This window comes from Podarcis vaucheri, assembly GCF_965113315.1.
Source record: "Podarcis vaucheri genome assembly, chromosome: 10".
Lineage (NCBI taxonomy): Eukaryota > Metazoa > Chordata > Lepidosauria > Squamata > Lacertidae > Podarcis > Podarcis vaucheri.
Genome location: NC_138748.1, coordinates 72,103,540 through 72,127,917, shown reverse-complemented (window position 1 = coordinate 72,127,917; position 24,378 = coordinate 72,103,540). Strand labels below are relative to the sequence as shown.

The window sequence follows — 24,378 nt, the reverse complement described above, 5'->3', positions numbered from 1 at the left end:
GGCCACATGTAGAGCAAGTCCCACGCTGATGTCAAAAAACACACAGAGGCAGCAGGACTTCTACTTCTTCAGTAATAGTTTACTGAGCTTTCAAAGCATACAGTTCTCACTGGGTCCCCAGTGATGCACAAAACTTAGCTCCTGAGAGCAAACCCAGTTTCAGCAGTAAAAAAATACAGCACACAGGATATCTAAGTCATGCACACACACCAGCAGAAGGGAGCAAGGGAGGAAAGAGGCTGGAAGGACACAGGGCAATGGATGTGTGTCTTTCGCTTCCTGTCGTCTGGGAGAGAAGTCAGCAACTTTGCATCTGCAGGGGCTTCACGAAGCAAAGCTTTCTGCCGGCAGCTTCCAGGCAAATGGGCATCCTGGAAACACACACTGTGATTCTTGGTATGTTGCCATATCAATTGTTTTTGAAAGGTTATCACGACGTGGTCTAGAAACCATGTGGACAATATATCGCCCAGCCCTAATCCCCACTCACCACCAACAATCCAGATAAACCCAAACACCTTCTTTATCAAAAGGTACTTTACATCTTAGATCATCATCACATTGTTTGACATTGCCTTCAGTATTTCATTACGATAGAGTTTTACACATAAAAAACCAGAACTTCAAATACACAACATGTGTTAAAGACTGATTTCCTCCTGAGTTCATTTCTGTGAAGAAAAGAGTGGACTCTGAGAGGAAGATGTCCCACACTCCATACATCTAAATGGGTTCTTACATCTGAGAGACTCCTTAAACACTCCATTGAAAATAAAGCACTTTTTGCAGTCTTTTCATTTAAACTGCTTCTCCTCTTTGAGTCTGTTGATGGTTTGTAGGGTTTCAACTCCTAAAGTTCTTCCTGTTCATTAGTCTGTTGATTTAGAACTTCCACCTGGACTGAACCTCTATCTACTTTCTTGATATTTATAAGGTTTGTGTTTTGTGTGAGTTTCTTCACATAAATCAAGGGTTCCACTCTGACTGGAGCTCCTTCCACATTCCATAAATTTAAACAGTTTCTCCCCTGTGTGTCTGCAGATGTTTTCTAAGATTTCCATTCTGACTGAAGCTCTTTCTACACTCCAGGCATTTAAATGGTTTCTCCCCCGTGTGAGTCCGTTGATATATTCTAAGGGTTGCATTGAAACTAAAGCTCTTTCCACACTCCATACATTTAAATGGTTTCTCTCCTGTGTGAGTCTGTTGATGTATATTGAGGTGTGCACTCTGACTGAAGCTCTTTCCACACTCCATACATTTATATGGTTTCTCTCCTGTGTGAGTCCATTGATGTTTCCTAAGTTTTCCATTATCACTAAAGCTCTGTTCACACTCTATACAATTATATGGTTTCTCCGCTGTGTGAATCCGCTGGTGTAATTTAAGGCATCGATTCTGACTGAAGCACTTTCCGCACTCCATGCATTTAAATGGTTTCTCCCCCGTGTGAGTCTGTTGATGTCTTCGAAGGTCTCCATTCTCACTGAAACACTTTTTGCACTCCAGGCATTTAAATGGTTTCTCCCCTGTGTGAGTCCGTTGATGTTTTCTAAGGGTTGCATTGAAACTAAAGCTCTTTCCACACTCCATGCATTTATTTATTTTTTTAAAGTAATATTTATTAGAGTTTCGAATAATACAGAAAACGAAAAGAAAAAAAAGAAAAAAAGAATTCATCCTTTACAGTCCCATTTTCAATAACTTTTTTCCGCGATTTCCCCTCACCTCCCCTTCTTGTATTCCAGGTCCAAGTATTTATCCAACAAGTTCTTATCTTTAATTTCTTAACCTTAATTTGTTATTATGTTTATTTATATTAAATTTTTAACCTTGATTCATTATTATATTTAATTCAATTTATATATCAACTTTTAGCTTATGTACCTCAATCATTTATAGAAAACTTTTTCTAAGGTCGACCCTATTTCCCTTCCACGAATTCCCCATTCTTATACTGATAGCAACATAAAAATTAAACACAGAATAAAAAAAAATCAACCCCCCTTTGGATTTCCAAACCCCACCCTCCCTTCCCCGGTTTCGATCCCAAAACCATAGTCCATTAGTCCATCTATCATTAGCCTGGCAACCTCACGTCCCAGGCTCTTAAATCTCTCTCAGTCCCTTTCTGCCGGCTTCTTTGAGAGTCCCTTATATTTAACACCCAGTCACGGAGGGGCACTCTCTCTATAATGTCCATATTCCTTCCAGCCAGGCATCCTTGTTTAAAGATGGAGCTCAGGTCCTGTTTCTTAGATCCAAATGTCCCAAAAGCTCCAGCTTCCACCTCGGTCAAGTTAATGGTCCCTACATCTTCAGATCCCCACAGAAGAAGATCTTTCCATTCCTCATTTCTAAGTTCAAACCAAGTTTTCCTCTTCCGATCCTTATTTTCTTTTATATCCGTCTTGGCAGGCCTCCGGCTCTCATTTGCCTTCTGTAACATTTCAGCCCCTCCTTTCTGCTCCTCCTGTTTGACATATATCTCTTCCTCCTCTTCAGTCTCTAGTTTCTTTTCTTGTCCAGCTGCCTGGGTTTTGTACGTCAAATCCTTCTCCAGCTCAATAGATATATTTGCTGTTGACTTCAAATTTGTAGTACTTGTAGACAAAACATGACCTTGCTCGTACATCTTTCGCAGCTTTCCCATGAGAAAAACAACCTCATCCAAGTCAGCCAGTATTTTCCGACCTATTTCCATTCTTGTAATATCCGTGAACCCCCTCTAGAGGGATTCTGGTTATTTAGTATTCCTTTCACTTCCAGTCCAAAAGTCAAGTTAATTTGTTTCAATCCTTCTTTTATTTTCAACAACTTGTAACAATATAACCAAAGCTTTCTGTTTTTTCCAACTTTGACAGCTAATTTGACAGCTGTCAAAATCTTCTGTATCTCCTCAGCAGGCTCCCTCACGGATCACTCCCGGTCCCGGGAAGGGTGGCACTTGATCAAAAAATAAGCTCTTATCCTCCAGCACAGTAACTTATACTTTTAAATCCGTGGAATTAATAACTTTTATCCAAAAAGGGGAAAAAAACTCTTCTCTCGACCTTAGTTGTCAAATCCTTGCTTTAAAATGTTTACAATGGGGGGGGAGACGGATTTCCTCTTTGCACCTCCCCCCGCTCGTGCCGAATCCACAAATTTTTTTTAATCCAGTTTCCAAATTACTCATGGGTTGTTGTTCTTAGTTTTTAGTCCAAATTTTCAAAGGAAGAAGTCAGCGTCTCCGATGAATGGCATGCGGCTTCGCTCGGCAGGGGAAGCAGTAGACTCACAGCACCGCGCCACTCCCCGTTCCGTAGCCTTTAAAAAGGCTCCTTCGCGGGTCGGGAGGGCGCTAACGGTGCCAGCCGAGTCACCAGGTCCACGGGCATCCGCGCCCGTGGTTTTTGAGGGTCCCCGCGTCGCTGGCGCGGCAGAACCCGACCCCTGTCGAGCAGACTCCCTCCGGAGCTCGGAGGGAATCCACCATTCGGCGATGGCGCCAACCTGGAACCACACTCCATGCATTTAAATGGTTTCTCCCCTGTGTGAGTTCGTTGATGTTTTTTAAGGGTTCCATTATCACTAAATCTCTTACCGCACTCCATGCATTTAAATGGTTTCTCCCTTGTGTGAGTCCTTTGATGTTTTTTAAGGGTTCCATTTTCACTAAAGCTCTTTCCGCACTCCATACATTTAAATGGTTTCTCTCCTGTGTGAATCCGCTGGTGTAATTTAAGGACTCCATTCTGACTGAAGCACTTTCCACACTCCAGGCATTTAAATGGTTTCTCCCCTGTGTGAGTCCGTTGATGTTTTCTAAGATTTTCATTATCACTAAAGCTCTTTCCGCACTCCATACATTTAAATGGTTTCTCTCCTGTGTGAATCCGTTGATGTGTTCTAAGATTTCCAGTCTCACTAAACCTTTCTTTTTTTTAAATAAAATTTTTATTGAGTTTTCAAAATTTACACACACACAAACAATACACAACACAAACATACAAACACAAATACAAACACATATAATTTCAAATCCCTAATTTCTTAACCACTTTCCTGGACTTCCCCACACCTCCCCCTCCTGCATTCCAAGTTCTTATCCCCTCTTTTACCTTATTAATATTTTACTTGTTTCTTCTTAGTTAGCCAAATTTGACTTATAACCCTGGTTGTCCTTATTCACCTGCAACATTTCAACTCCTCCTTCCCACTCCTCTAAGTCTGGACATATCTCTTTCTGTTCGACTGCAGGGTTTTCTTGAGTCAAGTCCTTGGGACCATCAACAAAGTTATTTACTTTCAATTTCAAAGTCAAAACATCTGTAGCCATAGCTGTACTCTGGTCTTGTAATTTTCCCATGAGAAGGAACATCTTTTCCAGCTCAGCCTGTAATTTTCCATCTGCAGCCATTGTAATGTCTCCGAACCCCCTCTAGAGGGGTTCTGGTTACTTAATATTCTTCTCCAACAGTCTGATTACTTTGTTCTTATTTTTCCTTTATTTTCAACAGTTTCAAGTTAAATGTATCAAAAATAACCAGCAGAAATAGCAGAAAGCCAATTCTTGTAACTTTGACAGCTCGTTTGACAGCTGTCAAACTCTTTATACCTTCTCAGCAGGCTCTCTCGCGGATCACTCCCGGATCCCGGGGGGTTGCGTCTCAGCTCCTTAAAATACGCTCTTATCCTCCAGCAAAATACTTATAGTGCCAAATCGTGGAATTAATAACTTTTATCTCACAAACAGAGAAGTGGTCTCTCGGCCTTAGTTATCCAATTCTTCCTTTAAATTGTCTGCGAAACGGGGGGCGGACTTCCTTTTAACGCATCCCCCGGTCGTACCGAATTTAAAATAGAAATTTTAAGTCCAATTTCCGTATTACTCACGGGTTGTTACTTTTGCAGCCCAAATGTTCAAGAAAGAAGTCAGCGCTCTCCGGCCATGGCTCGCGGCTTCACTCACTAAAGCTCTTTCTGCACTCCAGGCATTTAAATGGTTTCTCCCCTGTGTGAGTCCGTTGGCGTATATTGAGGTGTCCACTCTGACTGAAGCTCTTTCCGCACTCCATACCTTTAAATGGTTTCTCCCCTGTTGGAGGTCGTTCAATGAAGCATATTCCACATTTCACACATTTTAATGTCTATTCCTAATGAAACGAAAGGTGCCCCATTCCCTGGAGTTTTGACTTTCTTCTCCATTTCCTTCTTCAGAGCGGGAGGAAAGGAAATCCTGTTTGGGTTTCAAGGAAGAGAACAAAGGAAAAGAGAGCACATCAATCTCCATTACCACCTTCTCCTTTTTCAACGTCTCCTACATTCCCTCACCTCATACCCAATGTTCCCAATTTTTAGGAAATGAAGTTGCAATGTCATCAAATGATAGTAATTCATGAGCAACTTTCATAATCCTCAATCAATGTTCATAAAGCAGCTTGGTTTTTTAAAGAATGATGTGCTGTCTGATCTCGTGCCCGTCTTCTGATGCAGAACTATCCTAAAATGACACTGAAAAGCAGGATATTCAAGGCAAATAGATAAACTGTGCTTCGTGGAATATGTAGTACCTTGAATATGTACTATTGATTTATTGATGGACTGAAGTTGTGTTATTTCTGGGGACATGAATTTGTTCCTGTTCTGTCTTAAATATCATAATCATACAATCTCATGGAGTGTTAGGGGAGCGTTAGTACCTTTGGTGGGGGACATGTCATGCACCTTCTGGGGTAATCTACCCACCATTGGTCCCCAACCTGCACTCAGCTCTCACCTGTGTCTTCCAGAAGCTGTCAGGATGGAACAGGGGCCACAATTCCAGGAACGGCTTCAATCGGCCGGCTAAACCAGGTGAGGATAGCTGATGGGTCTCAAATCCTTGGTGGGCTGGGGAATTCTGCTGCAGGTGAAGGCAGACACTGGTGAATGGAGAGGAGGAGAACAACAGTGAATCCCACAGTCAAGAAGGCAGATTCTGCCCATCCTGCAGAGGAAAGGGAAGGACAGATGGAGCTTGTCAACCTGGGAAGGAAGCCCATCGAGAAGGAAACCTCTGGTCGTAATACTTTGCTGCCTCGTGAGTTATTTTCAGGAGACGAAAAGGCAATTTAGGGAAACCTATACAAATCCAGAGTGGAGTCTCTAAGAGGGTTGGATTCTGTCCTGCACACCTCCTTCCACCCACTCCTGCAGCCAAGCTGGTGCCTAACGGATTGCTCTGCTTTCCTTGGGAACATATTAGCCAGGCTGAGAAGGGGGTCTTGTTCTCTAGGCAGCCCAGGACCCCACAAACACACTGCCCAGGGAGTGCTGCTAACACAGCAGTTTCAGCGGGAGAGATGAGCTCAGACCTGTGTATCAAAGTCTCTCTGATGTGGAACAAGGAATACAGAAGCGCTATGTACATCATATGTCACTCTACAAGTATTCAAAATATTGGCCTTTTGAAGAAAAGACCACCAAGTGTGATGGCCTGGGATTCTGAGTCTGAGAGTGAACCGGAGGAATCCCAGCCGGCACAGGAGTCCCCGCCTCCAGGGCCGGCTGAACTGGGGCAAGGCCTAGATGCTGAGGAGCCTGCACCTGTGCCAGATCCTCAGGGGCAGGCATCAGGTGAGACCATTCTGGCCCCAGAGGTGCTGGAGGACTCAGTGGCTACAGGTGAGCCTCCCCTGGGGCCCAGTAACCCTTCGGCCTCTCCTGAACTGCAGAGGCTTAGGGCAGAGAGGCGAAGGGAACTGGTCTCTCCCAGGAGGAGTGCTCGCCTTAAGGCTAGGAGAGGCGGGGGTCCTGGGGGCCGGGACCGCCCCCGGCCTTAGAAGAAGATAAAGGTCAGGCAGCCCGGTCCCAGGTTGCGGGAGCAACGTGTTGGTATTAAAGGGTTAAGAAGCTCTAATCAAGACGCTCTAATCACTGAGCAGCTGGAGGTCGTTAGGCTTCCAGGAATGTGAGTTTGTATAAATAGTCAACTCAGTCATGTGTTTGCCCCTTCCCCCTTCTCCTTTTTTCTTTTGGGGCGTGATTGCTGAAATGTGTGATTCTTCACCAGGGTTTTTTGTTTTGTGTAAATAAACCTTTTATTTGAGTTTCAAACCGCTTGCTCCAAGATTCCTTCATTGAAAAGATGCTGACTCTCCAGCCCTTCTTGATCCGCTGTGCGAAAAGCTCTGCTGTAATGGGACATTGGCGCATCGGAAGCGCACTGGACATTTGATAAGCATTAAACTAATTAAAGTTTAATGGGACAGGTTATGGCTGTTTGTACGTCAAGAAGGAGATAAGGAGTGCAGTTAAGAGTGATTTATGCAAGGACTGGAGCGAAGACAGAAGCGGTTGCCGACAACGAAAGCCTTCAAAGCAGCTTGAGTCCTGCAACGTGCCTAGGAAAAGTTTTAAAGAGGCACTGCGCAGTTTGTACTCGCTGGAAGACGTCTTATTCCTCGAGGAGCCACCTCAGCAGCTGGGAGACGGTCTACAGGTCTGTGAGTATCGTTCCTAAGCCCCAGGGAGGATGGCAGAGTCCCAGGAAAGTTCTACTGTCCCCTTTACGCGACTCAATGGGAAAAATTGGCAAGATTGGAAGGCTAGAGTAAGGGTTTGGTTGCAAGCAAAAGAGTTGTGGAGTTGTATTGAAGCACCGCCTTTACAGGCAGCTGCAGACGCGTCTGCAGAAGACAAAGCAGCAGCAGCTTCTCAGAAACGTGACAGGAAAGCCCAAGGTCTACTAGTTTTGGCAGTGGGACCAGAGCAAATGCCTTATGTTTCTGAGTTAAAGAACACGCATGAGGTCTGGACGGTTCTGCAGCGGTTAAATTCCAGAAACACTGCGGGGGCCAAGATCCATGCTACAAGATGTTTGTTTGATTTACGTCTCCAACCGGGAGCGTGTGTGAAAGAACATATTGCCAAAATGGTGTCAGCCTTTAATCAACTAAGGCAGCTGGGCATTCCTTTCTCTATGGAGCAGCAGTCATACATTTTGTTGTCTTCTCTTGATAAAAGCTATGAGACTCTAGCTTTAACTTTGGAAGCTAACTTTGGAATTAACCCTTGAATACATTTCTTCTCGACTTGCTGATGAACAGGATAAAAGGCAAAGAGAAAGAGGTTTGTCTTCAAAGGGGAGTTATGCTGTGCCTAAGAGTGGGGATGCTGAGTTTGAGAACACAGTAAATGCTTTTGCAGTTAGACACTGTTTTCGCTGTGGTTCCTCTTCCCATTTAATCAGGAATTCTACACGTGAACCTGGTCAAGACAGCACCAAGGCCGTTGCCCCTAGTTACCAGACAAGGAGTTCCAGGGGACGTCGAAGAGGAGGAGGAGGTCGTGGCTACTCCCACAGCACACAGCACATGGCTTCAGCAATGGCCTTGATGCAAGGGCGTGGCCAAGGCAGCAATCTACGCTGGTTGATCGACAGTGGTGCATCTCACCACCTGGTGGCGCCATCTAGTGTCCGTTTGCAGAATTGCAGACATTTGCAAACCCTTAAAGTCGTGACAATGGCAGATTCAACTAAACGTTCCTTAGAGACTGTAGGCACAGTGTTTTTGAAGTGTTTGCAAACAGAAATTGATGCCTACGTGCTAAAGGGAATGAAGGGGTGTATTTTGTCTGTGTCAGAACTTGATAGAAATGGGTTTAAAACTGTGTTTGAAAATGGGGTTTGCACTATTTCAAAGAATAACGTATCTCTTTTGCAGGTGAAATGCAGAAATGGGTTATATTATTTTGAGACAAGTCCAGATGAAGTTGAACAGGTTCATGCTGGTTGTGTGAACTCACCTACCCATAACTCTTGTGTTCATTTATTGCATCGCTGTTTGGGACATATTAATTTTCAGTATGTTAAAAGACAACCTGAATTATCAGAAGGGTGCAAATTGAACAAATGTACTAAGTATTTGGATTGTACTGCATGCAAAAGGGCGAAGGTTCATAGATGCAGCTATCCCAGTTCAAATAGGAAATCTGACAAAGTATTCCAACTTGTGCATATGGACCTATGTGGCCCAATGCCTGTTGCTAGCATGGGAGGTTCGAGGTATGCACTGTGTCTCTCAGATGACAAAACAAAGGTTACATGGTTTTTTCCTCTCAAAACAAAAGGAGATACTGCAGAAACAGTTAAAAATTGGGTTCATGCAGTAGAACTTGAATTCGGTACTAGAGTTCTTGCTTTTCAGACAGACAGAGGGTCAGAATTTACCGGGTCTGTGTTGCAGAATTTCTTTAAGAAAAAGGGAATTAAGCATCGTCTGTCTACACCTTATTCCCCCCAAGAAGGAGGCGTGGCTGAACGTAAAAACAGGGTTCTGCAAGAGTTGGCAAACTCTATGTTGTTTGATGCTAAACTTCCTCAAAGTTACTGGGCGGAAGCCTGGCAGACGGCTACTCATGTTCTGAACCGAGTATATAATTCGGTAATTGATACTACGCCATATTTTGCTTTATATGGGAAGAAGCCCAAAGTTAATTACTTTCGGGTGTTTGGATCTCAAGCCTATGTACTTATCCCAAAAGCGTTAAGGAAAAAGGGAAGTCCAAGGGCTAGGAAACTCATCTTTTGTGGGTACGAACCACATGCCAAATCTTGGAGGTTCGTGAACCCAGATGGGGATACTACAAGAGTGGTCCTCAGTAGGAGCGCTGAATTTTGTGAGCAATCCGGATGGACTCACTTACATGCTAACCCTGACATTTTGAGAGATGATTTAGGCATTTATGCTGAGAATGAAAGTCCAGAGGGTGGTGAGCCAGAAGGGGATGGTGCACATGGTCCAGATGCAGATTCTGACCAGGCACAAGGTTCTTCTCCTAAGGTAGAAAAGCCAGAATCTAAGAGTGTTCCAACATCGCCAGTCGTTAGGCCTAGCAGACAGCAAAAGCGAAGCACGTCGCCTGCAACACCAAGCCCAAGGGAGGTATCTAAACGGAGGTCTTTATCCCTAGAGGCACGTCCAGACATAAAGTCTGAGACAGATTCTGACAGCCAACGGTCAGAGGGGGCACAAGAGGAGCAATTGCGCAGATCAAAACGTGCCACAAAGGGCAAGCCACCAGAGCGGTTTAAGGTGACAAATGTATATGTAAATATGGCACAGTGTGAGCCAGATAGCTATGTAGAGGTACAACAGCTTCCAAGCTCAGAAGCCGCAAAGTGGCAGGAAGCAATGGAAAAGGAGATGGCTTCAATGAAGTCTCTCGGTGTGTTTACAAGTACAGAGCTTCCGAAAGGCCAACAAGCTGTAGGTTGTCGATGGGTATATCGTTTAAAGCCCACAACTACTGAGGAGTTGCAATATAAAGCCCGACTAGTTGCAAAAGGGTTTTCGCAGCGCAAAGGAGTTCACTATTCTCAAATGTATGCCCCTACTTCAAGATCGGAGTCGTTAAGAATGCTTTTAGCTTCTTCAGCTAAGAAGGGAAATAAGCTGTTTCATTTTGATGTCAATGTAGCTTATTTAAATGCAGACTTACAGGAGGAAGTCTATATGACGCCACCACCAGGTTTTGAAGGAGACAAGCCAAACCAGGTCTGGCGCCTACACAAATCCATTTATGGGTTGAAACAGTCCGCCCGTAATTGGAATTCCTGCTTAAACGATGCTCTAGAGAGCATGGGGTTCAGAAAGAGCGCAGCAGATGCGTGTCTTTATCTAAAAGGCTCGGGATGTGAACAAGAAGCAGTCTTGATATTTGTTGACGATTTATTATACAGTTGAAAGGACGATAAACTTGCACAACAATTTGCCACAAAGCTTGGAGAAAGGTTTCAGATAAAATCACTAGGCAATGTATCTGTTTATCTAGGAGTTAAAATTCAGCAAGATGAAGATGGGAACTATTGGCTCAGCCAAGAAGCTAAGATCCAGCAGTTGCTGGAAAGGTTTAAAATGGACAACTGTGCTGGTGTTAAAACCCCAATGGAGTTAAGTTACACAAAGGATGCTCAAACTGAGCAACAGGCAGAGTTCTGTAATCCCGGGGTTTACCAGTCAGCGATAGGCAGTCTACTCCACATTGCACAGTGGACTCGGCCCGATATAACATATGCTGTCAACATGCTGTGTAGACAAGCTGAAAAACCATCAATGCATGCTTGGCAAGGAGTAAAAAGAGTTTTAAAGTATCTCCAAACTACCAAAAGGTTTTGCTTAAAACTATCAGCAGAGGACAGCACACAACTTGAATGTTGGGCCGACAGCAGTTGGGCAGATGCTGGACCAGATAGAAAATCAGTGTCAGGAATGGCGATAAAATTTGGAAATGCACTAATTGGTTGGAGATCAAGAAAACAATCACTTATAGCTTTAAGTTCAACTGAATCTGAGTTCAATGCATTATCAGATGTATGTAGAGAACTGGAATTTTATAAGCAACTGGTACAAGAATTGTTTGGAGAATGTTCCCTACCTATCAGAGTGTGGGAAGACAATCAACCTTGTATTAAACTAGCTAAATCAGGTCAATTCAAGGCACACACAAAACATTTGGATATCCTTTATCAAAATGTATGCCAAAGTGTAAAACAAGGTTTAATTGAACTAAAGTATTGTCCAAGCCAAGAAAATCTCGCAGACGGTTTTACAAAAGCTTTGAGTCCGCAATCTCATAAATGTTTCTGTTCTGGTTTGAATTTGAATTAAAGTTGGTACAGCTCAGTGTTACGAGCGAGAGGGGGTGTTGGTATTAAAGGGTTAAGAAGCTCTAATCAAGACGCTCTAATCACTGAGCAGCTGGAGGTCGTTAGGCTTCCAGGAATGTGAGTTTGTATAAATAGTCAACTCACTCGTGTGTTTGCCCCTTCCCCCTTCTCCTTTTGGGGCGTGATTGCTGAAATGTGTGATTCTTCACCAGGGTTTTTTGTTTTGTGTAAATAAACCTTTTATTTGAGTTTCAAACCGCTTGCTCCAAGATTCCTTTATTGAAAAGATGCTGACTCTCCAGCCCTTCTTGATCCGCTGTGCGAAAAGCTCTGCTGTAATGGGACATTGGCGCATCGGAAGCGCACTGGACATTTGATAAGCATTAAACTAATTAAAGTTTAATGGGACACAACGTCGTTGTGGAGTACCTGCTTTACCCAGACCTAGATCTGCACTCCCGGTGTGCCTGTTCCTCACCCGGCTACCCGCTGCTGACCCACCAGTGTTCCTGTTCCCTGCCTGGCTCCCTGCTTCTGCTCTACCAGTGTTCCTGTTACCCGCCTGGCTTCCTGCTGCTGCCCTACCAGCGTTCCTGCTCCCCCGCCCGGCTCCCTGTTTCGGACCTCGTGTCTCATCTAGTGAATGTCTACCCTGCTAGTGACTCTGGACTGAACTTCGGATACGGTATTAGTACCTTTCTCCCCCGGGACCAGCACAGTTTGCTCCCGCCACACCCACACTCCCTCTTTGTTGGGGTGCGTTCGGGAAGAGTCAGAGGCCATGGCCGACCAAGCGGCTAGACTGTTGGCAATAGCCCAGGAGAACCAGGCCTTAACGCACACCATGCAGCAGCTCAGTAATGCGGTTACGGCACTTCAGCAGCGGTTGGACGCCCTACCGGCTCCTGGGGCCGACACCCCAGCTCCTGGCAAGTACCCAGTGGCCTTGCCTGAGAAATTTGATGGGGCCCCGGCCAGCTTTCCCATGTTTCTTGCCCAGGCCAAGCTGTACATTCAGGGGCGCGCCCGGAACTTCCCTGACGACCGCACTAAGGTGCACTTTTTGATTAGTTTGTTAAAAGACCAGGCGGCCAAGTGGGCGTTGCCGCTGCTCAGGCAGGACTTTGCTGGCGGACTATGTGGGGTTTTGCAATCTGTTGGAGGCCGCGTTCAGCAACCCCCAGAAGGGGAGTCAAGCCAACCGGGCGATTCGGCAGTTGAAACAGGGCAAGTCCACGGTGGCCGCATACACCACGGAATTCCGGTTGCTGGCACAGAACTTGACCTGGAATGACTCTGCTCTTCGGGACCAGTATCTCGAGGGGCTTTCAGACGAGATACTGGACCAGCTGGCCACTATGGAACGCCCCACCATGCTAGACACCCTCATTCAACGGAGTCTACAGATAGACGATCGGTTAGAGGATCGTCGTCAGGCTCTGGGCCGCCGGCACTTCCAGTTCTCGGCACCAGTTTCTACCAGCAGCCCCACAGGCACAGCTGAGTCATTGGAGGAACCTATGCGGCTTGGGGCAGTGAGGCCACGCCTCTCCCCCGCAGAGAAGTCACGGCGTCGGGAGGGGAATCTATGTCTCTATTGTGGCGGAAGCGGACACTATGCCCGGTCCTGTCCTGAGAAACGCCAGCCACAGGGGAAACCGCCAACCCCAGTAGCTGATGGCCCTGGCTACCTGGGGTCCCAAACAGCACAGGATGGGGCCGCACCAATTGAACTACAACACCTTATGGTTCCGGTACGTCTATACCCTCCAAGTGGGCCCTGGATCCTTACCCATGCTCTAGTGGATTCGGGGGCAACCCGCTCTTATATGGACGCTGCATTTGCTGCCCATCATCGGGTGCCACTTCCGAACAAGCCAGAACCGGTACAGGTGGAGGCAATCGACGGACGGCTCCTGCGTTCGGGAGCCGTTACTCAGGAGACCCAGCCCCTGGTTCTGTGTCTCCAGCAGCACCGTGAGATGCGAACTTTGGATATTGCCTCCATGCCCCGGTTCCCCCTGGTGCTTGGGATGGACTGGCTGGAGGCTCACAATGTGCAGATTGACTGGGTCAAACGGACTGTACACTTCCCAGACCCAAGTTCTCCTGCTGAGACTGAAATGCTAGCAGCTGCGCCCACTGAGGAGGCTGCTGCAACGCTCCCCGCTGAGTACCGGGACTATTACGACGTGTTCGAGGAACGGGGGGCAGACCAGCTGCCACCGCATCGGTCCTTTGACTGCGGCATAGACCTTCAGCCCAGAGCGCCCCTACCGGTGAGTCGCTTATACTCTTTAACAGAGCCAGAGCGCGAGGCTTTGCAGGACTTCTTGCGCAAGAACCTGGAGCGTGGGTTCATCAGGCCTTCTACCTCGCCCACTGCTGCGCCAGTGCTCTTTGTTAAAAAGAAATGTGGGGAGCTCCGCCTTTGCCATGATTACCGGGCCCTGAACAAAATTACCATCCCAGACCGGTACCCCTTGCCCCTGATTTCAGAGTTACTGGAGCGGGTGCAAGGGGCGCAGGTGTTCACCAAGCTAGACCTCCGGGGTGCCTACAATTTGATTCGGATCCGAGCCGGGGATGAGTGGAAGACCGCATTTGGGACCCGGTACGGGCAGTTCGAATACCTGGTTATGCCCTTCGGTTTGTGCAACGCGCCTGCTGTGTTTCAACGGTACATCAACCACGTGTTCCAGGACTTGCTAGACAAGTACGTGGTGGTGTACTTGGATGACATTCTGGTTTACTCCCGTGACCCGGCGCGCCACGAGGGTCATGTCCGGACCGTGCTGCAGCGCCTGCGCGAGCACCGTCTGTATGCGAAGCTCAGCAAGTGCGAGTTCCATCAGCGGTCAGTGGACTTCCTGGGTCACCGACTCTCACCAGGTGGGGTGCAGATGGATCCTGGAAAGGTGGCAGCGGTTCGAGAATGGGCGGCACCTCGGAACCGCAAGGACCTACAGCGTTTCCTGGGGTTCGCCAACTATTACCGGACCTTCATTGCGGATTATGCTCATCGCACCACCCCGTTGACCCGGCTACTGCGCCCCAAGACACCGTTTTCCTGGGACAAGGAGGCAGAGGAGGCATTTCAAGGGTTGAAGGCCTGTTTCCAGAGAGCGCCAATCTTGCAGCATCCGGATCCTTCTCGACCCTTTGTGCTAGAGACTGACGCCTCCAGTACGGCTCTCGGTGCCGTCTTGTCTCAGCAGTGCGGACCGGAAGCGCCACTCTTACCCTGCGCCTTCTATTCCCGCCAGCTCCTGCCAGCGGAGCGTAACTATACTGTGTGGGAGCGGGAACTACTGGCCATCAAGGTGGCTTTGAGGTTTGGCGCCACCATCTCCCGGTGGAGGTGAGAACCGACCACCGGAACCTGGAGTACCTCCAGACCACCCGCAAGCTGAACCAAAGGCAGATCCGGTGGGCGTTGTTCTTTTCCCGGTTCCAGTTCCGGATCCGCTACATCCCTAGCTCTCAAAACCAGAAGGCGGATGCCCTGTCCCGGAAACCTGAAGACAACGCAGACACGGTACAGCAAGCAGTACCCACCACGATTCTACCACCAGCTGCATTCCTGGCCACCCAGGAGGTTGAGCCACTGCAGGCTCGGGTGCAGGAACAGCAGCGGGTCGACGCTTGGGCCCAGGAACGACTCCGGGAACTGGCCGAAGGATCATGCCCTCAGTATCCAGGGCTGGTCTTGCATCAGGGTCTTCTGCTGCACCACGGGCGCCTGTACATCCCACCAGGGCCGCTGCAGGCTGAGGTTCTCTGGATGACCCATGATGTTCCAGCAGCGGGGCACTTTGGGCGGTATCGGACCGCCCATCTGGTAAGCCGGGAGTTTTGGTGGCCCCGTCTGAAGGCTGACGTGGCTTGCTACGTCGCTGGTTGTGATGTCTGCTGGCGGGCCAAGGGGCCTATCGGGCGACCCCCTGGCCTTCTTCAGCCGTTGCCGGTTCCACCATGTCCTTGGCACACAGTTTCTCTGGACTTTGTAGTGGAGCTACCCCCGTCTCGGGGCTACACCTGCCTCCTAGTTTTCTCCGACCATTTCATGAAGATGGTGCACTGTGCCCCCTGCCCATCCGTACCCTCAGCTAAGGAAACCGCTCAGCTGTACCTTCAGCATGTCTTCTGCCTGCATGGCCTACCTGAGCGTGTGGTGTCCGACCGTGGCGTTCAGTTCACGTCCCGGTTTTGGCGTTCTTTGCACCAGGCCCTCGGAACAGAGGTCTGTCTCTCATCTGCTTACCACCCACAGACTGATGGCCAGACGGAACGGGCGAATGCGGTGCTGGAGCAGTACCTCCGGTGTTACTGCAGCTACCAGCAGGATGACTGGGTCGACCACCTAGCCTTGGCGGAGTTCGCTTATAACAACGCGGTGAATGCGTCCACCCAGCAGACCCCGTTCCAGGCCAGCTACGGTTTTCATCCACGGTTGTTTCCGGATGTGCTGCCGGCATCTGCGGTCCCTGCGGTGACAGAGTGGCTTCAGGAGCTCCAGTCCCAGCAACAGCTATTGATGGAGCAGCTGCGCCAGGCCAAGGAGGCGTACAAGTTCCAGGCCGACCGCCACCGCCAGGTGGGGCCAGAACTCCACGTTGGTGATCTGGTATGGCTCTCCACTCGCCACCTCCACCCTTCTCGACCTTCGCGGAAGCTGGACGCCCGTTTCACCGGCCCGTTCCCCATCGTGCACCAGGTCTCGCCGGTGGCATTCCGTCTCCGGTTGCCAGCAACCCTGAAGGTTCACCCGGTATTCCACAGGTTCCTTCTGAGTCTGGTGGCCCCACCTGACGAGTTCCACCCGAACCGTCCCCGACCGCAGCCGGTTTTGGTTCAGGGAGAGCCGGAGTACGAGGTGGAACGCATTCTGGACTCCCGATACCGCAGGGGAAAGCTGCAGTATCTTATAGACTGGAAGGGGTATGGGCCGGAGGACCGTTCCTGGGAACCAGCGGCCAACGTCCACGCGCCTGCCTGCCTCCGAGAGTTTCATGCGGCGTACCCCAACAAGCCGGGTCCGGACCCTCAATTGAGGGGGGGGCTGGGAGGGGGGATGGTGTGATGGCCTGGGATTCTGAGTCTGAGAGTGAACCGGAGGAATCCCAGCCGGCACAGGAGTCCCCGCCTCCAGGGCCAGCTGAACTGGGGCAAGGCCTAGATGCTGAGGAGCCTGCACCTGTGCCAGATCCTCAGGGGCAGGCACCAGGTGAGACCATTCTGGCCCCAGAGGTGCTGGAGGACTCAGTGGCTACAGGTGAGCCTCCCCTGGGGCCCAGTAACCCTTCGGCCTCTCCTGAACTGCAGAGGCTTAGGGCAGAGAGGCGAAGGGAACTGGTCTCTCCCAGGAGGAGTGCTCGCCTTAAGGCCAGGAGAGGCGGGGCTCCTGGGGGCCGGGACCGCCCCCGGTCTTAGAAGAAGATAAAGGTCAGGCAGCCCGGTCCCAGGTTGCGGGAGCAACGTCGTTGTGGAGTACCTGCTTTTCCCAGACCTAGATCTGCACTCCCGGTGTGCCTGTTCCACGCCCGGCTTCCTGCTTCTACTCTCCGGTGTTCCTGTTCCTCGCCCGGCTACCCGCTGCTGACCCACCAGTGTTCCTGTTACCCGCCTGGCTTCCTGCTGCTGCCCTACCAGCGTTCCTGCTCCCCCACCCGGCTCCCTGTTTCGGACCTCACGTCTCATCTAGTGAACGTCTACCCTGCTAGTGACTCTGGACTGAACTTCGGATACGGTATTAGTACCTTTCTCCCCCGGGACCAGCACACCAAGTATCCGGTGGCCCCTTCAAAGCTAATGAAAATATTGTGCCTGGAGCTTTTGGGGGTGCAGGAGCAGGAAAGCTTCTGCCACCATGATCCAATTGGGATTCAGGCCTCATCATGCGACAGAAACTGCCCTGGTTGTGCTTGTTGATGGTCTCCGATGTGCTAGAGTTTGAGGGGAAAGCTGTTTCCTGGTTCTGTTGGATCTCTCAGTGGCTTTGGAGACCTGTGACCTTGGTATCCTTCTGGACCCTCTAGGGGAGCTGGGGCTCTGCTATGCAGTGGTTCCCCTCCTTCCTCCTGGGCCATGTCCAGAAAGTGGTGTTGGGGGATGAGTGTTCTGACCCCTGGGCTCTCACTTGTTGGGTGCCTCAGGGCTCTGTCCTCTCCCCCATGCTTTTTAGTATCTATATGAAGCTGCTGGGAGAGATCATCAGGGGTTTGGGGCTGGGTGTTCACGAATATTTGGGTGATACACAGATCTTCTTCTCATTTTAATCAGAACCAGTGAAGGTGGTGAATGCACTGTGTTGGTGCCTGGAGGTGGTTTGAAGATGGATGGTGGCTAACAGATTGAGCTTGAATCCTGAGAAGACAGAAGTACTGTCCCTGGTGAACAAAGGGATGGGCAGGTGTGGGGGACCCCCTGGTCCTGATGGGGTAACTGTGCCCCTAAATAACCAGCTGTGCAGCCTAGGGGTCATTTTGGACTCACAGCTGACCAAGGAGGTGCAGGTCAATTCTGTGTTCAGGGCAGCTGTCTAGCAGCTCCATCTGGAATGCAGGCTGAGACCCTCCTTCCCCGCAGATTGTCTCGCCAGAGTGGTGCATGCTCTGGTTATTTCCAGCTTGGACTACTGCTTTGTGGTCTAGATGGGACTCCCTTTGAAGGTGACCCCAAACTGCAACTGCATGGGAGCAGCGCCGAGACCACATATCACTTCCTCTAAAGGATCTTACCTGGCTCCAAGCAGATTTTCAAGCACATTTCACACTGTTGGGGCTGACCTTTAAAGTGTCATGGTTGCATTTTCCAGGCATAGAAAAGTATTGATCTAATGCAGGCTTCCTGAAACTCGGCAGTTTCCTTTCTGCTGAGAGCTGGTGGTGGGATAAGTTGCGATGAGGTTATGAAGAACCTTTCTTGTTTTGGGGAACCAGATGAAGCTGGTTTAAACTGGAATGAGCCAGGCTTGTTATCCAGTCCCAAGGTTACTCTGACATGGAATTGTTTATAAATTACAGTATTGAAAGGCGCCTGGTCCCACTTCCTAGTCTGCTACTTCTCTACTCTTCTTGTGTGATTCTTACTTGAGTGCTGTTTTGGTATGCTAAGTTAGGGTTTTACGTAAGTTAAGGTTTTGCTATTTTTTTTTATCCTGTTATGCTTCTTTGCCTTCAGTAATAATTTTTTTTGCTGAAATAGATCGTTATGGAGCAGCAAGATCTGCAACCTAAAGCCCTCAACAGCCTCGACCCTGTAGACCTGAAGGAGCATCTCCACCAACATCGCTCAGTCTGGACAGGGAGGTCCTCCTTCGAAGATCTTCTGCTGATTCCCCTCCTGCAAGAAGTGAAGTTATAGGGAACCAGGCAGAGGGCGAGGAAATGGGCACCATTCTGACATTTAGAAGACAGCTGAAGGCAGCCCTCTATTGGGAGGTTTTTAATGTCTGATGTTTTACTGTCTTTTCTTTGTACTGGAACCAGGCAGTGGAAGAGAAACTTAAAGATGGAAGCCCGAGAGAGAGGAAAAGGTTTCTGGCTGCTTCCTAGGTGGGATTGCGGAAACGAAGAGCTGCTTCTGAGAAGGCCTCTCTCTTCCCCTCTTCCTGGACAGGGCAGGAGCTTATGGGGGCTCATGGGGTGGGAAGAGGATGGAGCTTGCAGGAAGGAAGGGGTGGGGGGACACGACCCCTCACTTTCCAGGGATCCCTCTCTGGTCACCTTAAAGGGGTGGCTGATTCTTGGGCGGGAGGGAGAAGCCAAGGCGGCCCCTTCATAGAATCCCCGCAGGTGCCACCATGGAGAAGTCTCCCCAAAGACGGTTTCTTATGCCCCCCCAATGCTACACCTCCCTGCCCCAGGGATGCTCCCCTCCCCACTTCCTCGACTCCCTCTGTCCCAGAGTCTCCCCTGCACCCAGAGGCCCCCTTTGGCGTGGCTCAGCCCTCACCCCCCATCTTTCCATCCTGAGGGGCCACCCCAAGACGCACAGATTAGGGACAGGGGGGTCTCTATCCAGGTGTCCCTCACGCTCGTTAACCCTTTCATGGCCCGCCTTTATCCGTGCGGAGCCTACAGGGCCCCAGGGATGCCTGCGCGGGGAAACGGGGCAAGGGGGCCCTCGTGGGGACCCCCTGCGTAGGTGGTCCATGTCCACTGCTGCCAAGGCGCCTAAGGGGCCAAGGAAAGCCCCCTTCGCAGCACGCACGCAGGGATCCAGGCCCCACGGAAGGCAGTTGGGGGAGCTGGCGGGGGTCTCTGAATCCTTTTCTCCCCTCCCCCCCGCGACCCCTTTACCTCTTTGTCCTCGCTCCCGATTCTCCTTTCCTTTCCTGCAACATCGACGTGGGGGAGGGGGTCCCCTCCCATGACGCCCCACCTCCCCTTTCCAAAAGAGCGCTCCCCTAGAGCTACGTCGCAGAGCAGCAATCCGGCGTAGAAGCTCCACTTGCGGGAGAAGCAGGCCGTTTGGGAGGGAGCTCACCCCCCCCCCTTATTCTCTGAACAGAAGCCGAATGGTGAGGAGGAGGAAGAGGAGAAGAAATGGGTGCAACGGATGGGGGCGGGATTTGGGGTTGTGGGGGTTGGGGTGAGAGAAGGATGTGCCGGGAGGGGAGGAGAGGAATTGGGGGGCGGATAGGAAGGTTTCCCCCCTCCCTTCTTTCTTCTGGGGATCAAGAGAGCGGGGGAGGGGCTGATCCCGGCAATCCACTCGCAAAGTGGGGTCTCGCACCCCAAAATGTTTAGATTGCAAAACCCTTCCCTCCCCCACCCCACGCCGCGAGATTAGATCCGTCCGTGTTTTAGGTACTGGTGTACATTGAGCAGCAGCTTGGACTCTGTGACTCCTGTGTTACGGGGAAAAATGGGGCTCTGACTTTTGCACACACACACACACACACACACACACACACACACACACGAGACATCCAGGTAAAATTCATCCCTTGTGTCTCCCATCAGAGGTAACACAATGAGGCCAATAAGAAAGCAAGGCCAGCTGTTGATCTGTTTGCGGGCAGAGGCTCCCCCCCCCCCTTATGCAAGGAATAAAGTAATCCAGTCTCTGTGGCGGTTTATTTTGTGGGGGAAATCCTTTAAAAAAAAACCTTGTTACCGGAAAAATCCGAGGGCTCCCTTGGACAAAAAGTAAAGACACCAACCAGAGTAAATTGAAGCAAATCAGCAGCCTGAAGGCTTGGTCTTTATTGAAGAAAGACTGTCGCGACAGGGTGCTCCCCTCACTTGCAGGTGAGAGGAAAGACACAGAAAAATGGTGTGCAAGACCTTATAAAAACTTTTGGAATTCCCATCCTGTAAGTCAAGCCCACCCCCAGAAACATCATGCATACATTACAGAAAGGAGGGGTTGAGGGAGGAGTTGTGGTGGTAACCTGAGTGTCCTGTCACCTGGCTGGTTCCCCCTTTCCCCCTCCCCATGAGTACTTTCCAGGTGACAGAGGGGAGTTTGCAGTTTCCTGCCCCCAAAGGGAAGATCATTGTCCTTTGTTTCAGTCCATGCTGAATCCACTCCCATATGCAAGTTCTTTGTGATCTTGACGGTCTTCTGTCTAGGACCATCAGGGTTAGCATAGCAACTGGGCAGGGCTCCTGTGGATGTGCTGGGATGGTGAAGGGATTACGGCTGCCCTGTATCAAACCTTCCCCATTTTATAGTCCTTCCTTCATGGAGTAAAATAAAAGTACAGTGGTGCCCCGCAAGACGAACGCCTCGCAAGACGGAAAACCCGCTAGACGAAAGGGTTTTCCGTTTTGGAGGCGCTTCGCAAAACGAATTTCCCTATGGGGTTGCTTCGCAAGACGAAAAAATCTTGCGCGTCCCCGCGGTTTTTTCCCCACTCCCCCCCTTTCCCTAAGCCGCCTATCAGCTGTTCCGCTGATAACCCGCTTAACAGCTGATCACGAAAAGCCGCTAGACCGCTGTAGCGCTAATCCGCTAAGCTGTCAATGGGCTTGCTTCGCAAGACAAAAAAACCGCTAGACGAAGAGAATCGAGGAACGGATTCTTTTTGTCTTGCGAGGCACCACTGTAGAACAGTGCAAATCCGATGCATGGTTGATTTTCTATGAATTTATAACAGAAGTGTAGCGTATGTAGTGTGTGAGTGTGAGTGTGAGTGTGTGTGAAGTTTGTACAAACTGGATGATGGGGGGGGGGTTTCCTGCTGCACAAATAATCTGTTTTCATTTATTTAATCCGTTTTTCCATGATGTCTATGAAATTAATCGAAGCACAACCAAACATTGTTTGTGGAATGTTATTTGTTTACCTTTTGCCTGAGCATTTCTTATTAATTCTGTCATGTTGGCTAGTTCAAGGTACTTGCACAACTTTAAATTGCCATTCAATTTTTCTTGGTATTAAGTCATTTCCCACTTAACATTCTAGCCGATGTTGTCACATCAAGAAACACTATTTTATTTTCATTTGGGATGTTAGAATGCCAAAACAGGTTACTTCAGGTTTCTTAAAAATTGTGTGTCTTAGCATTTATTTATTTTTGGTTCCTCATAGGTCATTGTGTGTGTGTTTTTTTACTTTGAGGACATGTCAATCATATGTTGAAAGTCATTTTAATCAAGTTCTACTTATCAGAAAGCGCATGCTGAATTTTAAGCGTTTTTCCATTCCCCCCCCCATTTTTAGTCCAGTAGTAATCTGTGTGGTTTTGATAATATCTTTGTATTATTTAATAATAATTATTTTCTGAATCTGATGTCTTTGCGTCAACTCTGTTTTCATCTGACTGGTAATCTAATTTTTTGCTTTCTTTTTATTTATTTTAACCTTTCTTGTATTTTTTTACAGTGCTCTTTCTCTACATGTGGAGTAATTTTTTTATTTAATAATATGGAAGAAAAAAGTGAAGGAAAGCAAACAAACTTAGCAGATAATAACAGTATGAAAATGTAATAATAATATAGAAATGAATAAAATGCTTAATCCGCTAGGATTTTTATTTGCAGCTTCCCACGGAAACTGAAGGACATCCTTTTTGCCTTTCGCCTTTTCCCTTTTCTAACTCTGTCTTTTAAGTCCCCAAAACCCTGCCCCTTACAGGATATCACTTCTACAAATGTGTTACTACAGATCCAATGAAAAGCTTCCCCACCACAAGACCTGCAACAACAACAGACACCAAAGTTTTCAAAGTGGCCACAGCAATTTCTTGCAAAGGGGAAGTGGGGCTGACAAAGGGGGGAGGAGTTGAATTGCAAGGACATTTTCTCACTTTTGAACCTTAAGACCTCCAGGATTGAGAAGATCACAAATGTCTCAAGATATCCAACTGATATTTAATTAGTTTTTTTGTATTATGTGTTATTACGTAGGAATGTTGAAATGTGTCTGACAGTGTGTTATTTCCACAAAGGTGGGGGGGCTATTTTTGTGTGTAATTGTTTTTATGTTTAATGTCTTATTCCTTACACCCCCAGTGGAGGATTCTCATACATTTTATGCTTTTTTAACAGATCAGGCTATTATGTAGTCCAATGTTTAGAATTAGATAAATTTATAACCACATTTCGTTGTTTCACCTGGCACTCTGCAAACTTCCCTACCCATTTTTAAAAATGTGCTAAAACTCACTTTACGAAGGAGAAGCTTCAGGAAGGTGTATATGCTTTGGTTTCGCAGGAATAATCCCTTATAGAGTTAAATTGACTTATTTGGACAAGTGCCCTTTAAGAATGGTTTTGTTTTAACAGATTGGTTTGAAAAGTTGAGAACCATGGGGCAAGATAAATTCAAATTGGACTCAGTTTGAATTGGGCAAGTGTATCCAGGCTGCAATTAGCTTTTGGTCCTTAAAGTGCAAGTGAGCAACTTCCCATGACTGCAAGACCAGAGCCTATAATAATAAATTCCCATGGAATGGCCAAGGCAAAGACATTTCTCTCATGACGTGTCCAAACCTGTGCCAGCTGTGGTGAGTGCCAGGCAACATGGTTAATATGAAAGCCCTAAGTGAATTCACCAGGGATTGCCACTACTGTGACACCATGCCGGTGTGAGACCACAGAAGAGCTACCTTGACACGTGAGAACACAAAAATGGCGGGGGGCAAAGCAAACTGCATTTTTCAGTCATTAGTGGACCTTCCTGCTAAATGCAAAGCATAGACCACTATTGAGAAAATATTTCTTCCAAGGTTCTAGAATACCACAAGCAACTGAGCAAAAAAATATTAATTTTATGTCTAACTATGTGCACTGTTACACTGTTATATTTCTATGCAAATATCCTTGAGAATCGTGACATCCAAGTCCCTTTCAGGTTCACATGGACACACGCATCTGGGACGGAGAATAGCAGGTTAATATTTACCACCTTAAATTGTGTGGAGAAAAGGATTGCAAAGTAGCCACCTTTGCAATCTTATCTCCGAAGGGGGGAACTGTAGCAGGAACCCCCCCCCCCATCATCCAGTTTGTACGAATTTCACACACACTCACACTCACACTCTACATATGCTACACTTGTGTTGTTTGGAGATCACACATGGTGGTGGTGAGAAAGTTTGGTGCAAAAACCAGTCACACACATATGCACCAATTTTTCATGCTTGAGTAAAGCAGTTTCAGCAGTAAACAAATACAGCACACAGGATATCTAAGTCAGGCACACAAACCAGCAGAAGGGAACAAGGGAGGAAAGAGGCTGGAAGGACACAGAGCAATGGAGGTGTGTCTTTCGCTTCCTGTCGCCTGGGA

The 24,378-nt window shown here is 48.3% G+C and overlaps 4 protein-coding genes across 4 annotated transcripts in view; 1 reads left to right on the top strand and 3 right to left on the bottom strand.

Annotated features, from left to right (window-relative positions):
* Nucleotides 1–19,853, bottom strand: part of LOC309542342 (uncharacterized protein) — a gene marked incomplete at its 3' end in the record, with an annotated part of 60,519 nt that extends 40,666 nt beyond the window's left edge. The window contains exons 1-2 of the mRNA XM_082241073.1: nucleotides 18,424–19,853; nucleotides 5,762–5,906 (exon numbers count right to left, since the gene is read on the bottom strand). The remainder of the gene's footprint in view (nucleotides 1–5,761; nucleotides 5,907–18,423) is intronic.
* Nucleotides 1–24,378, top strand: part of LOC309541245 (uncharacterized protein) — a 328,128-nt gene that overhangs the window by 134,126 nt on the left and 169,624 nt on the right. The window lies entirely within an intron of this gene.
* Nucleotides 1–24,378, bottom strand: part of LOC309541360 (uncharacterized protein) — a 47,100-nt gene that overhangs the window by 13,351 nt on the left and 9,371 nt on the right. The gene's annotated exons all lie outside the window — the stretch shown is intronic.
* On the bottom strand, nucleotides 602–3,890 carry LOC309542446 (uncharacterized protein; the record flags this gene model as incomplete). Its single annotated transcript, XM_082241245.1, has 3 exons — nucleotides 3,496–3,890; nucleotides 1,253–1,576; nucleotides 602–671 (listed from the first exon to the last, which is right to left on the bottom strand). Exons 1-3 carry the CDS (start codon nucleotides 3,846–3,848, stop codon nucleotides 602–604), a joined length of 747 nt encoding a protein of 248 aa, XP_082097371.1. The 5' UTR covers nucleotides 3,849–3,890.